At 39.2% G+C, this 17,343-nt stretch overlaps 1 protein-coding gene across 1 annotated transcript; it reads left to right on the plus strand.

The window, feature by feature from the left end:
- Window positions 1-452: 452 nt before the first annotated feature.
- Window positions 453-8,585, plus strand: LOC104628565 (collagen alpha-2(V) chain-like; the record flags this gene model as incomplete). Its single annotated transcript, XM_010297197.1, has 6 exons — window positions 453-506; window positions 1,197-1,304; window positions 3,569-3,860; window positions 4,591-4,778; window positions 6,408-6,632; window positions 7,525-8,585. Coding segments are annotated over 6 exons (1,014 nt in total), but the record flags the coding sequence as incomplete, so codon positions are not given.
- Window positions 8,586-17,343: the final 8,758 nt, after the last annotated feature.

The raw sequence follows: 17,343 nt of genomic DNA on the forward strand, positions 1-17,343 counted from the left end.
AACGTCCACAGCCTTTCCCTCATCCACGAGGTGGCAACTGAATGGTAACCTCATGGAAAACTTAGTATTTTTTACATTTGTTCACTGATCCTGTGCAAGAGCTGGAAGTTTCAACATGCAGGAAAAGAGTCAACAAAAACCCTGAACACCCAAAACATCTTTCCCTTTCATAATAGCTCTGTCAGTTACTCTTTTGTAAAGCAATCTGATTCTAAATGTCATGAACACAAGGCTTTTCTGCAGAAACAACTTTCTATGTAGCCAAGCACTAGTAAATTCTATTAATCTAAATTGTGATTACAATTGTAACTCTGTCTTTGTGACAAAGGACAATAGAGTGAAAACAAATCGTAAGAGGGAAAGGGTACTACCCGTTGTTCCTGTATATTATAATCCGAACTAAAGGAATACGCTTTAAGTGTCACAGTGATACAATAATTTCTTCTGTTTAGGGTCCTATTGGTGAACAGGGCAGTCCTGGCATCCCAGGTCCATTTGGCCCTCGGGTGAGTAGAATGTTTCAGGTTTAAGGTTTCTCTTGCTTGTTTTTTTCCACAATCAAATTTCTATTTCTGATTCACTTTTATTTCACTGGCTTTTATTGACTTCAGTATCATGTGGTGATTACCCTACTGTCTTTTGCTGAGAGACGTTACCTTGTTTAATATAGTAAAGCTTTGACATAAGTGTAGTTTACAGCTATATAAAAAGCTCAATTCAGAGTAACTACATGGCTACAGTCTCTTTTTAGAGACACTTTTGCAGCAGCTGATGCAAAGCCACATATGTGGCAGCTCTGCTAATTGCTACTCTGCCTTTCATAACCCCATGGATGTCATTCACCCAAGAGTAAAGGAGAAATATGACTCCCTTGGATGTTCCCAAGTGACAGTGTATCTCTGAGCCCATATACATGTCGGCATACAGCAGCTACTCCAGTCTGCGTAGCACCTGGAATTGAACCCACTTAAATGGTCTAGAAAAACCCCATACAGCTGAGGCAATTGACTTCAGAAGAACAGCATTGAAATTGCCATCTTACTTTCAAAGAAGAAAAAGGGTGATTTTTAAAAGTTTGGTAATAGACACAAATAATTGGATTGCTTCCTCAAAAGATACTGCTTGTAAAGGGCTGTTTTATAGAACTTTGTTATTAAATGCTAAAATACATTCCTTCCTTCTCTTACATTTTCTAGGGTCCTCCAGGTCCAGTCGGTCCTTCTGGCAAAGATGGAAGTCCTGGTCCACTTGGGCCAATTGGACCTCCTGGTGTTAGAGGGAGTGTAGGAGAAGCCGGACCTGAGGTAAGTTGATGGGAATACAAAGGGAAAAGGTTACTTCAAATAGTGAGATTTTTTTACAGTCCATTGCATCACTTTCTCAAACATCCATGAGCTCAAGACAAATGGTAACATTTGGTGCAGTTTCTCCAACAAATAGCCAGGGTAACTGTGTATTGGAAGGCTTATTTCTTACTGGACCTGTGAAATCTCAGTCTCATCCACCAGTGCTCTCCTTAGGCCAGCCTGGGGCTACGTCTGGAGTTAGCACTGGATCCTGCTGGATCTGCAGTTCAACATGGCTATTTGGCAAGTTGGGTCCTAAAACCTCAGGCCTAAGCATAGGTCAGTTGGTGTATCTGGAACCAGCAGTAGTTAGAAGTCAGTAGTCCTGACTGTCAGCAGAGGTGGCACTGAATTAGAACAGCCATGTGACTGCCAGCAGCGTACTCCATCGTGCCTTGCCTTAAGGAAATCCTTCAGTCCAAATGAACAGCCCAAACTCGAACACTCAGCTCAGCTGCCCTTCAGCCATCATCTGAGGTTTACAGATCATCTGAGATTTACAGACATCAACTGTGAGCTGATTCACAGTAATGAAAAATAGTGTGACCGTTTTAGAAAAAGTCCTAAACCTTTGCTAAACGCCCCGGGCATGTTCTACGTTTACCAATTCACGACACCCTAAGGCATAAAATGTAAGTTATGTTATCCCAAGGAAGATAAGTTAGGAAATTAGAGGAATTTGAGAAAAGGGTGATCTGGATGATCACGTGAAGAATTAAGACTGGTATTGCTTACTTTGGGGAAGAAGTGGAAAAGGTGGAATAAAACAATGAGCAAGACAGAGAAGGCAGTTTCTGCTGTTTTTCTATCTTGTAAGACGTGGTGTTTCCTGTGTTTCTTGTGTGCTAATATTTTCCCTATTTCATTTGAATTTCTGCCAGTTATCAGTATCTCCACTCCTGTTGAGGCACCACAACATGAATGAATAATCTATGGTAGAGCTTAAGAATGTAATGTGTATCCAGATCCTTCATCTGTGTAAGGAGACAATACAAGAAATATCTCATACCAAAAACTAGTTTTGCTTTCCATGGTGGCTTGCTGCAACTATAAATTAGAACCACAAAGCAAGAAATAAAAGTTAAGATTTCATTTGTCAGACACGGAGTGTATTAGTTTGGGTGTGTGCCCTGTAGTAAACATTTGGAGCACTAGTTGTGAATTCTGAAATAATTACTCACAAAGGAAATGCCATGTTCTGATATACCAGCTCATGCACCAGAGCATCAAAGTTACAATGAAGGTATGTTACAGACTTTCTGCAGCCAAAGAAGAGCTGGCAGAGCCTGCAGGTGGACATACATTTATTAACAGATACAGTCTGTCTCAAGACTCGGTTACCTCCCCAGGTGTCACAATTCAGGTTGACAGAAGGACCTCACAACCAGTCATTCAGGAAAACGTACTTAGTCAGGAAAACACCTGCTCTGCCAAGTAAGGACGGTGTAGATTCTGTCTCACATATCTGTGGCCAGAAGGCTTAACACTGTGCAGGATAAATGTAAAGGTATTTCTAGTGCCAAATTTCCATCCAGACTTTCTAATTGAAAATATGCCTGAGGCGACTCAAAGGAAGCAGGAATTTTACATGGCTCTAAAAATCACTTACAGCTGTTGGGAATTTTAAGAAATAAAGTTATTAGGCAGGGACTTGAACAAGCAGGGACACGTGGTTTAAAAAATGGAATGAGGAGGCCATTCCTTGATGACTTAGACTAGATATAAGGAAGAAATTTTGCACAATGAGGGTGATGAAACACTGGTGGAGGTTAGCCAGAGAGGTGGTAGATGCCTCATCCCTGGAAACATTCCAGGTCAGGTTGGACAGGGCTCTGAGCAACCTGATGTAGTTGAAGATGTCCCTGCTTATTGGAGGGTGGTTGGACTAGATGACCTTAAAAGGTCCCTTCCAACCCAAGCTATTTTGTGATTCTATGGCTTTTTCTAGTTGTTGAGTCTGAAACCAGGAGTAAGAAAAAGTTGAGCAAGATATTCAGACAGGTAGAGAGGGCATGAAGCAGAGAGAGTACCTTACATGCAGTTCTAATCTCTTACACCTGTTCTTGGAAATGTGAATTGTTTATATCTGAATCTTCTCTGTGCATTAGGGTGACTGACTGTAAAGTTCTGCTTTTTTAGTGGCTGGCTTTGCTATCATTTTGCATAGTATTTACTCTGCTGTGCCTCTGTTGCCTTTTTTATTTTATTTTTTTTAAACTTAGGGTCCACCGGGTGATCCTGGCCCTCCTGGTCCTCCAGGACCTCCAGGCCATCTCACTGCTGCCATTGGTGACATTATGGGACACTATGATGATGCTATGGCAGATCCACTGCCAGAGTTTACTGAAGATGAAGCAGCCCCAGATGACCATAATAAAACAGACCCAGGAGTCCATGCCACACTGAAGTCACTGAGCAGCCAGATTGAGACTATGCGCAGCCCAGATGGTTCAAAGAAACATCCAGCACGGACTTGTGATGACCTGAAGCTGTGCCACCCATCCAAGAAGAGCGGTGCGTATAAACACACAATCTCCTGTGTGTGCCATATGATTCTGTCTTATTTCCAGTAGATACTTGGTCACTGGAAAAAATGGGTAATATAGATTCTGATCGTCTAAATTGACATTGGGACTAGGAGCTTGCAAACTACTTCTTGCCAATGAAGTATATATGCTGATGTATCCCTTATTTATTTATTCAGTACTTATTCAGATGTATTTTAAAATCTGAAATATTTTATACTTCCATGGAACACTGCTTCTGAAAGTGTTCTCACCATGGAGTACCACTTACATGATGACAGAGCTAGCTTGGTGCACCAGTTGTGAGTATTTCTTTAATCACTATTAGCTCAAAATGTTACCTGTGGGCTGATAACCTGCGACTACTTTCCATCCAGAATTCTCTGCTGCTGCTCCATAGTGGCAATTTGTAGATGGCAATGTGCTAACGTACCATTTGAGACTTTCCCTGATTTATATGGATTACCAGCTATAAATCAGAACAGACTGGAAGGTAGAGAGAATTTGTGGCAGGCCTTACCAGCTTTTGCCAGCTCGTATCTTGAAGTAATGCTATAGTGTATATCTGACACAGACATCAAAACATGCATCAGATTATGTGAAACATATGCCTCTTTTCCTCGTGTTTTTTACTGACGTGACATACTTTTGCTTCTTTCTCTCCAGTTATTTCAAGAATCTTAATAATGTCACGAAATCACGTTTTATGTTCTTTGTAGGTGAATATTGGATTGATCCTAACCAAGGGTGTGTTGAAGATGCTATAAAAGTATATTGCAACATGGAAACTGGAGAGACCTGTATTTCTGCAAACCCGTCTACTATACCACGTAAAACATGGTGGGCCAGCAGGTCATCTGATGTAAAACCCATTTGGTATGGCCTTGATATGAACCGGGGATCACAGGTAACTAAATATACTTAATGTCAAGAACCAACTTTTATGAAACTCGTTTTGTCCTGGTTTAGAACTTCATCTGCTATCTGAGCAGCTTCTGCTGCAGTCAGAACGTGATGACTATTGTTTGATTGGCTTATATTCAATTGGTTCTTATCATACAATAATTATATGAAAGAGCTGGGAGAAACAATGCGAGTGCATCTAAGGCAGGATTGGCTTTAAGTATACCAGTGCTGGAAGAGATTATTTATCTCGATCCTAAAAACTTCAACTTCTCCAGCAGTCTACTTCAGTCACTCACTATCCTTGTCCTTAAAAAGTGTACTTTTACCCTAATATATTATTTAAATCACTGCTGTTTTAATTGAATTCTACCCTTTTTTTCAGAAAATTGTTATTTCAATTTTTATTTCATAGGGAGTAATTATATATCTTTAAAATAAGTATTTGTTGTGTAAAAGTAATAGTGCTGTTATCAGCTGGATTCCTGATGACAATTCAGAACTTCAACAGTGGAGAACAGATGTGATATTGAGAACAGATGTGTTATTGATTGCTTTTTTGAGATGCTTTCATTTATTACTAAATTCAGGAGAACTTGCCATGACCCAAGATGTCATAGTTGATATTTAGCTGCCTGCAGAGCTCCATGTAGGGTTTTTTGTAAGTCAGATGCTCTTTGGAGGAAGAAATTATCTTCAGGAACACTCTAAAAGACTATTTCATTTTTGAAAACTGTCAGATTTGGTAATTAACAGTGTTATCTGCGTAATAGTCATATGCATTCCTTACGGGTTCTAACTAATAAATATGTCCGAGATCGCTAAACAGAGATAAAAAATGACAGTGTCAGTGCATAAGATTTTCTTTTTTTCTTTACCAGTTTCAGAGAAAAGTATACACTTTTAGTTATTCATGATGCTTTTGGGTTTTTGGGTTTTTTTTAATGATTCATAAAGCATGAATAAAATGAAACCTGCACAGGTAGGGAAAATATCTCAGGAATTTTAGAGTTTTTGTTACTGGTAGTAAAGTTGCTTCTGTTTTTATAGAAAGAGTAGCATGTCACAAAATATTTTTCAAACTTCTGTGTAAGTTAATTAGTTGATAAAGTCGATATGCAAATCTATAGGTATTTTTATATAGTCAAACTTTGGCTGCTTGTGATGCTTCTAAGTAGAATACAAAGCCCATCGAAAACAAGCTGCTAAAGTTGCAATATAGCAGGCACACTGTAAAAGGGTTTCCTGTGTTTGACATCTCTTACCTAATTTGAGGTTGCTCTAATGCACTATTTCATACATAAGGTTTAGCTCCTACTGAATCCCTGGGTGAAAGAAAGCAGAAACATTCCAAAACTTGGCATGTCTGTGGAGGCCCCACTGCCTTTGAGTGGTTCAGCTGCAGAGCTTTATGGTCAAATTCTCCAAAATGATCCCTATTACAGGATGTCTACATTTCTTCATCCTCAACTGGCAACAAGTTACAAAAGAAACCATTCTTAGATTTTATGCAATAGGGCTCCTGCTAGTCATGTCTGGAAAGGGTTACGGTAATGACAGATGTTTCTAAAACACATGAACTCTTAATGAATTTTCACATAATACACATTGATCTGTTTCTTTATCTTCACAGTTTGTGTATGGGGATACAGCTGTCACTCAGATGACGTTCCTGCGCCTCCTATCAAAGGAAGCTTCCCAGAATATCACTTACCTTTGTAAAAACAGTGTTGGGTACATGGATGACCAGACTAAGAACCTGAAAAAAGCTGTAATTCTGAAAGGGGCCAATGACCTGGAGATCAAAGCGGAGGGAAACAGCCGATTCAGATATACTGTTCTGCATGACAGCTGTTCTGTAAGTTTGGCTTTTTGGTCATTTGTTACAGAGAAGGACTTTTGTCTTCTAATGCTTTCAGTTCTTCCTTCATTTAGAAAAAATCCATAGAATGGGGTAATTAAAATGCTGCAGAATTTCACCATGAATTGTAGAAGTAACTGATCAAATAGGTATTTTACTACAATTCTAGCTTCACATAGTAGAAGTCTGCAGTATTTAGAGGATGTTTACAAATTACTAGTTAGTAGTGAGCATACTGAGATACGTATCTTGCTATTTTGCATTTTCCAGCATTTGTGTACCTCTGTGTGGAATCAAAGAGGTCAGATAACCTCAAGCATTTGCCTGCCAGATGGGTAACATTATCGCAGCGGTACGCTGGAGGAAACTCATTGGTACTATGACTGACTGAGTTGGAAAGGAAAATGTTCCCCCAAAAAATTCTTAGTGGGCATAAAAACCAGCAAGTAGTAAGTTTTTCCATGTTCGTTAGCATTCTCGGCCAAGTCCAAGATACTGGCAAAATATTTCTAAAATTAGTTTTGTATTTAAAATAACTTAGAGTACTCTCTGTGCTTTAAAGTAATATAGACCAAGAATGTGTGTGCAGGTGCATATTAACACATGGAGAAGAATTCCATAACATAAAGAAAAATCAGTCCAGCTTGAGGGCGAAATCCTGCTGTGTCAATCTGGCGGGCCTGTTCCTCACTGTAAAAACAAAATATATGCATTTTAAAATAACCAAGGTGCAGTACAGTCGGGGGTGTGTTGCTCAGTGAAGATACAGTGAGATCTGTCTGAACGACCTCCGACAACAGACACACCAGCTGGAATTCAGGCTGTTTCTGACATAAGCTCTGGCCTAAGTTTTTCTTCTTTTTTTTTTTTCTCTTTTTTTCCCCTCCAGAAACGTAATGGCAATGTGGGCAAGACTGTCTTTGAGTACAGAACGCAGAACGTGGCACGCTTACCTATCATAGATATTGCACCAGTGGACATTGGCAGTACCGACCAGGAATTTGGAATTGAAATTGGGCCAGTTTGCTTTGTGTAAGAGGAAGGGGGGAAATTAACGCACTACCCAGCAACAGCAGCAATTAAACACATGAACTTAGACTGATTGAAGTTAATCCTGAGACTCTTGAAGTAATGGCTGATATTGGATCAGCATTGTATATACGGTTCTTTTTAAATGCCCAGCCTCCTTTTGAATATTTATTTTACTTACAAACCTTCCATCTTAAATGATTGAAACCAACTTTTTAGTACGACAGTACAATTTTAAGAGGATCGATGACCACCTTTTAAAAGTAATATGAATCTTTTTCCTCGCTTTTGTTTCAAATTATTTTGAAATTTACAGGTACTCAAAACAGATAGTTTTAATGTGGGACTACGTAAACCTCTAAGGATTGTTTCTTTTGCTTGGATGCATACTGAATAACAGAAAAGTAGAGCACTTCTGTGAACCGTTGGCTATACTTCAATCATACCTACTTCCTTAACCCCAGTTTGTCTTCCTGTGGTTGCCAGTATGATAATCATTAACAGAAATCTATGTCTTTTGTAGAAGAAAATCTCTTCAGACAAGATCATCTTAATTTGGCATTTGTCTTTCCTGCACTTTCCTATGTAATAGTCTGCTCAGAAGAGTATTCCATAGCCACGATTAATTTACTACTGGGGTAAATACGAGTTTTCAGTAGGGGTGTCCCATATCTTAAATTTTAAGGCCAGACTTCACTTCTTGCAATGTATCTGTGTAATTCTATTAAATTATCCTTAATCTTCAAAATACATCTTAAACCCAATACTTGTTGATTTTCCAATACTTGCCCATCTAAGAAGCCATTACATATCAAATTATACAGATGTCTTTATATATGGTGCCAATTTATGTATGTTGCAAATCATTCACATGTATACCAGCCCGATTGCTAATAAAGAAAAAGAAAGTTTAGAAATTCATTGTTTTTACCTGACATCCAGACATGCATCACCAGTAATTTGACGTATCGGCCTTGACTTGTCAAGGCAAGAAAGTTCCATCGTTTCTTAGCATGAGCTACCTCATCTCTGGAAGTTGGGATGCATTTAATATTCCTGTTTTTATTTTAGCTGTTAAAAGGTGCTATGCTTCTGTTGTTATTTCGAGAAAGGAGATAGACAGGGCAAAATCAACAAAAAAGTGATGGTGCTAAATGACTCTGTAGAAGGCTGATGAAATAAAGATGCCTACTGTCAATGTCATTTTCAGAGCTTAGCTGTTAGGCTTACGGTGTTTGAGAGAACAATGTTACAGTGCATTTATTTGTTGGTCATACAGTATATAGAATGTTTTGTACCACTGGCATGCTTTATTTTGTAAAGTATGTGGGTACAAACTTACTTAGTTTTTTGTTTCTTTATTGCATCTGTGCTCTCCACAGTTTTTGTTTGTTCCTTTAAAAAAAAATAAACAGCTGGGGCCATCCCTAAAGAAAGTCATGCACATAGCTTTATTCATGTATCTTTGCAAAGCATTTAATTAAATACATGCTTCTCGCTATGTAAGTGGTTTCCTTTTTGTAGAATTCCTTCCAGTCGTGTCCCATATCAATTCATTTCAGCAAATTAAAGATAGAAGTATTTAACTTTTGTTATGTTGCTCTTGGAATAACTCATTTGCAATGTATTCTCCTGAAGTATTTTATGCATAGGAATATTAAGGTATTTTGAATAACACCCTCTTTGTGCCAGTTTTTACAAGACAGGTGTCAATCTGTATGGAGTAATCTCCACCAGCAGTCCTATTAAAGCTACCTAACTAGTATTGTTTGAGACTGCAGAGAAAGAGAATTTTTATTCAAGGCTAAATAAAATGTGATTTAGCCAATTCCCAGTGTCAATGTAAGCTATTGCTGATAGAAAACAGTTTCTGGGCAAGCCATAAAGTTGCATTGTAGCAAGGCAGGCAAGAATTTGCATTCCTTTCCCCCTTCTGAAAGAGTAGGAGCTTTGCAGTTTTCCAGGTTGTCCATATGCATGTGTAGAGCCTGGGAACAGGGAAGTTGACCGGTTCACACTGATGTTACCTGTTTGCTTGTAGTACCCAAGCAGGAGCTCCATGATTTGTTTTTTACTAGCATGAAATAAATGTTATAAATACATGTCGGGAGTTAGCTTCTATCACATTGGATCCTTGAGAGGTGTTAGATAACGTTAATTTCACTGAATAATCTGAGGTGTAATGGCTTGCTCCAACATGTTCATGCAAAGGTAGCTATCCAGTGGGCGTGTTCATACCTCTACAGGACGTTTATCCAGATGCACAAAATAACATTTCACGCATAGATGCATGTTTGAAAGTTATTTTTAATATCTGATTTTCATCAGCAGAGTATTATAATCCATTATTAGTATAAAAGTTTTGTGAGGTTGTTGAAGTAGAGTATTTCATTATGAAGAGTACTCTTTTTTTTTTTTTTTCCTTTTCAAGTCTCTCTTTGCATCTGTCTCTCTATGTGAAGCGTGCAGTTTTTCCTCAGCTGGGTGCCTTGAGCACTGCAGAAGAGCTTTAACTAGAAAGCACTCTAATCTGTAAAAACCATCGCTGGAGAACCACTGAACTGAAGTCTCACTTGAAGTGTGAGCTCTCAGGACATACAAGTAGTTAACTGAGGAGTCTTTGTCATACAAGTGGTTGGACATGTTTGGGTTTTTTTCTTCTCTTGACTGTTTATAGGATACACGCATATTACATGTCTTTCCCTGTTTAAGCATTCTTCAAAGCATTGTAGAATCTTTTTAAGCACTTCAAAATAAAATGGGGGGTGAGTGGGAGGAATTTCACTGCTTTAAACTGTTTTGCCTCTTACCCGGGCAATGGGGCGTAGCCTCGCGTAAATAGAGTTTCAATTTCATGAACCTAGAATGAATGAGGTGATAATTTGCAAAAGTTTGATTAATCTATAAAGTAGCATTCAGTAAGTATCAGCTATTTATCACTGTATAGCGATTACGATAATATAATATCAGAGATTGCATTTAAATCAAAATCGAGTTATAAGAGTTGGTTATTGCTATTGTTTTCCATAGCTGACCTGTCCTCAGTGAGAAATGAACCCCAGGACTGCCAGTAGCTGACACCTTCTCTCTTGGTCTCTCAAAACCAGTAATGCAATAGTTGTGTGGCAGCTATTCATTAAAATCTCATCTAGAAGGTAAAATTCTGATATTCACTACTCATAATTTGGCACTTACTCTATGTTTACATTGATGGTGGAGTTGATGATGCAGTAGTTCTGGAGAAAGACATTTGGATTCTTTTGTAATTTGATTTTAACCAGCTTACCTGGATTTGCAATCTTTGTTCCGAGGGTGCTTGTGTCATCACTTCTATTCCCGTGCCACTGAACTCTAGACATAAAATACCAGATTTTGTATGTAATTATACAGTTGATTACAGACTTGGGACCAAGAAGAGCTCCCCTAGTGTGAGGGACCCTATCAGTGGAATGGGAGCCTGTCCTTCCTAATATCTCACCGAGAACAAAAAAGCAGCCAAGTATGAAAAGAAACAGCTTTGGTCTACAGGGCCAATCTCTCTATATAGAGATTTTTTTAACACTGATTTTTCACATTCATGGCCTAGATTTTCCACAGCTGCACAGTAGAGTCCATTTTGGATTTCTTTGCTCAAGCAGTGTCTCCTAACGCTGACCGCTTTTTACAGTGTATTTTACTTCTAGCTTTCTTTCGACTTAAAACTTTGAAAGAATACGTTCTTGCTGAGGGAAGAAAGAATGTGAAAGATCTTTCAGATAAGCTCAGTGGGCCTTGGAGGTTATGATAAATGTTCCCAGAAATGAAAGAGTTTGTTTATCTGCAAGCACAGCAAACAAAGAATTGAGATTCAAGTATTGTTGAGCATATTCGTATTTTGCTATTGGCTAGTTTTAATGATCTTTCACCTTTATATTAAATATATATTATATTTTGTAAGGAGTTTAATAATGCCTTCTCCAAGGCTTTTTCTGTTATTACTGCTTGATATTTTATCTTAATTTATTTTGAGCAGAACGAGATACAGAGGATAGAATTGATCTTGGTGCTACAGTTTATTGGATACATCAGCTAACGTGCCCAGTGGTTTAACTGGGCAGTATTAATATTGTTTTGTAGACTGTATAATTAAGTAATATTAATATTGTAAAAAGAAGAATGTTCTTGCTCCTTCAGTATTTCCTTCAGGACCCCAGCTCTGAGTGCATATGTCAAATGTGATCATAGCCTCCCTTCTACATCAGAGCCTTCTTGCAGAGAGCTCTCTATACTGAGCGCTTCTGGATGCTTAAAATGTAAGGCAAACAAGGAATTGATGGTTTAAGTCCTCCCTGAACAAGAGGGTTTTTCCAAATCATGGTTTGGGATTTATGCACTTCAGTTTTAGAGTAACTATGAAGAAGAGTTTATATTTTGGATGAATGTTTGCTCTTTTGAAAGGGCTGGTGGAGCAGCTTATGATGCATCTCCTCCAGCCTCCTTCCATGCAGACCTTTTCCTTTCTCTTCTGTTTTGGTACTCCCCTCTAGCTTGGTGGTTATTCTGTTGTCTCTGGGTGGATGAGAGTGTAAATTCAAATCTCATGGCCTCTCCCTCCCAAACTCCTTCCTTTCCTATCTGTTAGCTTCCTTTTAGCTATCATAAATATTTGACTCTAAGTTTTTAATACTAAAAAGATTCTGTAGAGTACCAGGAGTACTACGTGCAGTACAAGAATGCATCAAGCAACACAGAAACGCAAGAATGAAATTGTCATGGCATTACAGCTAGAAACAACACAAAGAAAGTCTACAAAGCATAGCAAGTAAATAGAAGAGAGTGAGGAAGCCTTTTACTCTATGAAGGCAAGTAAAAAGTCTAAAAATGGATTAAAAGCAAAAAGTATTATTTTTCTGTTGGATAAGGGCCGCTAGGTTTCTTTTATCTCCTGTAGCTGCCTGAGATTGAGCAAAGTAGTTATTAGACCGGTAAACACTCTCATAATCTAAGGAATTTTTAAAAATTATTATTATTTTCAGGAATTAAGTCTATACTAAAGGTTTAATACTCAATGGGCAGTTGGTCATGCTGAGAGAGGCTATATTTATAAAACATTTTAGCAGAACTACATGGAAGTGTAGAAGTGGCAATGGTAGTAAAGAAAGGTTTCCAGCAAGTAGGCAAATACCATAGAGAAAACAAGGTAAAAATGATAATATTAGACAATGATGGTGGTATTATTAAAAACTGTCATGAGAAAATATAAGACAAAATCAACAGTTCAACAGCTGAAATAGAAATGCTAAAGAAACTGCAGACCCATTGACCCAGTTGGCGAAACTGTGTGTTTATGCTACAGACACAAAAAAAAAAAAAATCATTTTGATTCTGGATTATTATGTCCAGTGGATCGCAATGTGCTTGCTAGGAGTTTAAAGATTGTATTGAAGTGTGTGATTTCAAGCATATTCTGCGGAGTTCAGAATATCCATAAAGGAGCCTGCCTGAGGAAAGTTGCTAGATGGGTACCAGAGAGTTAGATTCAGTTTCTTAAAAGGTAGAATGTTTTTAGGCATCCTGTTTTACCTGCTATCATGCTATTCAGAAATATGACGTGTTAAAATCGGAGATAATGCTTTTTAATTTATCAGATAGAGATCGTGAGAACCTTCAAGAAGGATACAATGAATTATGATTAAGAATAACCTACGTTAAAACCTGACTGCCCCAAGAGAGCATATGTATGGTCACAAATGGAAAACTAGGTACAAAAGACCAGTTTCTAGTGAAGTCGTTGCTTATGAAGTGATTATTGGCCAATATCTTTAGGGATGGTAAAAGAAACAATCTGCTTTTTCCACAAGCCCAGACCAGTAGAGCCAATGGATTGGACAGTGTGGAGGAGGACCTGAGCAGAGTGATGCAAGGATTAAAACTGAAATGCTTTGTAGATTTACACAACATAGCAGAAATCTCAGGGGGCTTGACTGGTAATGCATCTGTTGTGCTAACACCATTACATGTTTTATCATTTGTTGGGAGAAGGTCTAGAAAACTGTTAAGGTATTGGGCAACTAGTTTCATCCAGATGCTGGAAGAGTCAATTTTTTCCTCCATTCCCCCCATGTTAAGTTTTTGCATGTTTTTATTTCCTTGCTCTTATAGTAAGAAACTATCTTTCCATAAGCTCTGGCTTAAGGTTTCTCTAAATACTATTTCATAATCGTATGTTCTGCTGTGTTGCCAATATCAGAGAATGGTGCGCTATCAGATGTTTGTATTGCAAAATTAGTTCTTAACTGAGGTATAGCTATCCATCCTCCAGGGAAGACTGCAACCCTGTTTACGAGTGTCTGTGCAGGAAAAAAAACATGCAAATTCATATCTGACAAAGCATCACAGAACTGCTTTTTGGCCTTAGTCAACTGAGTGAAAAATCTGATACAAAATTAACCAACTGCAACAAAAGAACGTAATTTTTAAGTCTAGAAACTTCAGCAAAATATTTTTATGTGTTTGGTAGGGAGCAATCTTCCCTGCAACAAAGAAAAACAACATTGACAGAATATTGTGTAGGAGCCATTGTTATTTAGGAGCCTCTGCCCTCTAAGGAACATGATGTGTGATTCTACACAAAAATCAGAGTAAGTCAAAAGCTTTTCCTGCTGCCCTATCAATTCAGCCATTTCCTGATAGGACTCTTAATCTCTGCTTTGCAGATGCTACCAAACTGAAATGAGGAATGAGTAGACTTTTTCGGGTATCTTGGAGTTACTGTTAAGGTAGTAAAGCCAAAATGTGAGTTATGATAGGAACAATCACAAAACCTCACTGGAACTGGAACAGCTCCAGTGCCACCAAGAGTGATCTTTTAATGACTGAGTTCTCAGGGGATGTGGACGTGGATTCAGCAATAAAACTTAAATTTTATCCCTTAATCTAGAGATGTCCATGGCTAAAGGTATGCTGAAAACAGTTTCTCATGAAGCTCCTCTGGCAGAGAAAAATTTTGGATAAGCATAGCTTTGTCCGGGACAACTTATGGCAAGGAAAAAAAAAAAAAAAAAGTGACCAATGGCCTTCTCTGAAGGAGATTACAGTCAATGCTTCCAGAAGACATAAGACATCCTCTAGGGTGAAGCTCTTGCCAGACAAAAAGTGCAGGTGGGAAGACCAGACCACCAGGATTTTGTTCTGGTGGACTTCATTCATCGGGGAACAGCAATCCCTCAGTGTAGGGTGAACTACATCTCATCTCCTCCCAGTGAACAGGTAGGCGGAAACACAGTAAGCATCTCTCAATCTCCCAAACCCTAAAACCTCCTGCCAAATATTTTCCTCTTCTAATACTTTAAATCTAGGTTTCTACAGGTTTTCTTTAAGACCATAACAACATATCATCAGGGCATGTGATTACAAGCACATGTTGAATTAAAATGCTAAATCATAATGAAAATATTTCATACGTTACTGTAGCTTAGGATTTGTGCAATAAATGCTTCACTACTCACAGAAGAGAGGCACTTCATTTAAGAATCAAAAATCAGAGCCTGCCAGACCTGACTTCTTTCCTGGTGACGAGAAATGGATATGATTTTTTGAAAGAGCCCTTATGTTTTCAGTCTTGGTTGAAATGGGTATGTTATCTGTAATAAGAAATATATTCTAATTTGGTGACTACAGTGAAACTGTGTTACCATCATAAATAATAACCAGTCCTCCAAAATAACACATTTTCCAGCTTATATGAATGATGTGTAGCTGACAAGGAATACTAGAAACGAAATTTCTCTGCTAAAAGCTATCAGGACAGCCATAGCGTGGCAAAGCATGCGCTGGGAAGGTCTTTACCCTTTATGAATTCAAAACTCTCATAGAGAGCTCTTCTTCCAAGCTGCTGCCTGCAAATAGAGGCTTAAGGCTACTTAGCTGATGTCACAACAAAGTGAGGGTTACAAATGGCACTGCTGCTTATTTAAAAGTCTAACGTCCTTTATATAGCAAGGAAAGCTGTTGATTATTAGCCCGCTTCAGAAGAAAATTCTTAGTAGCTATTCAAATTCAGAAACCATCACAACCCAAACGTAAGCAAGGCTCTGGCCTGGTTCTACCTGCAGACTTGCCGCTGAGATGAAGAGCTGCAGAGACACAAACTCTTGCCGGTAGCTGTCCCCAGGCGCTTACCTCCAGTGGGGAGGATTGCTGAAGCCAAGCTGCTTCTGCAGCGATTCCTCACGCTGCGCACACTGGAGGTTGTGAAAGGCGGCTTGTGGGACTTGAAAGCCATGCCTGGAGCTCCTAGGTATGATGGGCACGGAGAATGCCTTACCTATCGCCCAAAGGGAGGTAAGGCTGTGTGAGTGACTCACAGGTGTTTATAAACTTTTTGAAATTGGGCCCTAATCAGATAGCAAAATTTTTCTGTTAGAGAAGAAGGGTTTGTGTCACAGTTAAACCCAGCAGGCAGCTAAGCACCACGCAGCCGCTCGTTCACTCCCCCGTGGTGGGATGGGGGAGAGAATTGGGTAAAAGAAAGAGTAAAAGTGGGAATACTCGTGGGCTGAGATAAAGACATTTTAACAGGTAAAGCAAAAGCCACACAAGCAAAGCAAAACAAGGAATTCATTCAGCACTCCCCACGGGCAGGCAGGGGTTCAGCCATCGCCGGGATAGCAATGCTCTGTCACACCTAATGGTGACTTGGGCAGACAATCGCCATCACTCCGAACGTCCTCGCCCTTCCTTCTCCTGCCCCCAGCTTTATGTACTGAGCATGACATTGTATGGTTTGGGGTATGCCTTTGGTCAGTTGGGGTCAGCTGTCCCCGCTATGTCCCCTCCCAGCTTCTTGTGCACCCCCAGCCTCCTCGCTGGTGGGTTGGGGTGAGAAGCAGAAAAGGCCTTGAAACATCCCTGTGTTATTGGCACTGTTTTCAGCACAAATCCAAACCGTAGCTCTGCACTAGCTACTGTGGACAAAATTGACGCTATCCCAGACAAAACCAGCACAGTTTGCTAGATTGTTGTTGTGTTTTCGGTTTTGTGAATGTAATTTCCACAAATAATCTAGAAAGTAGGTGTTGAAATAGTCCCCATGCCACAGACAGTAGTCGGGGAGTCCACGTTCACCAGAAGAAAAGCTCCGTTGTCCTATGAAAGAGCAACACCTTTAGGCGATAACCTGCAATTCATTGGAAAGGTGAAGTTCCAAGCAAATATCAAAACCTAAGTTAGTGGTATCTTAAAGCTGCTGGTGTCCTCTGGGAAACTCTTTGATGCAGGGTTGTTTTTGGGGTGTGTTTTTGTTTCTTTTCTTGTTTTCCCCAAAGAGCCATAGTAATGCGGTGCTATGAAGTGTATGAATATGAACGGGCGTAACACAGGACTGAATAAGAAGCTGTGGATCAGAATGAGAAGTTTCTTATCTCAATCTTATCTCTGTGGGCAACTTCCTTCCTTGCTTGTTCATGCCTCTGTTTCAACTTCATGCCTTTTTTTCAGCGATGTGGACTACGGTATTATTCTTCCTTCTTTTCTCCAATACAACTTTAAATTCATATGCCAAAGGAAGATGCACTTGAGTATGTGCAAAAATCAACTTGTCTTAGAGCTTGAAAGCAGGTGTTGGTGTTTCCTTACAGCCTTGAAAGACCTCTGTTAGTTACCTGTGCAAAAGGGGGTTATTCCCAGAAGTGCTGTATGC

This window comes from Phaethon lepturus, unplaced genomic scaffold (genome assembly GCF_000687285.1).
Source record: "Phaethon lepturus isolate BGI_N335 unplaced genomic scaffold, ASM68728v1 scaffold12711, whole genome shotgun sequence".
Lineage (NCBI taxonomy): Eukaryota > Metazoa > Chordata > Aves > Phaethontiformes > Phaethontidae > Phaethon > Phaethon lepturus.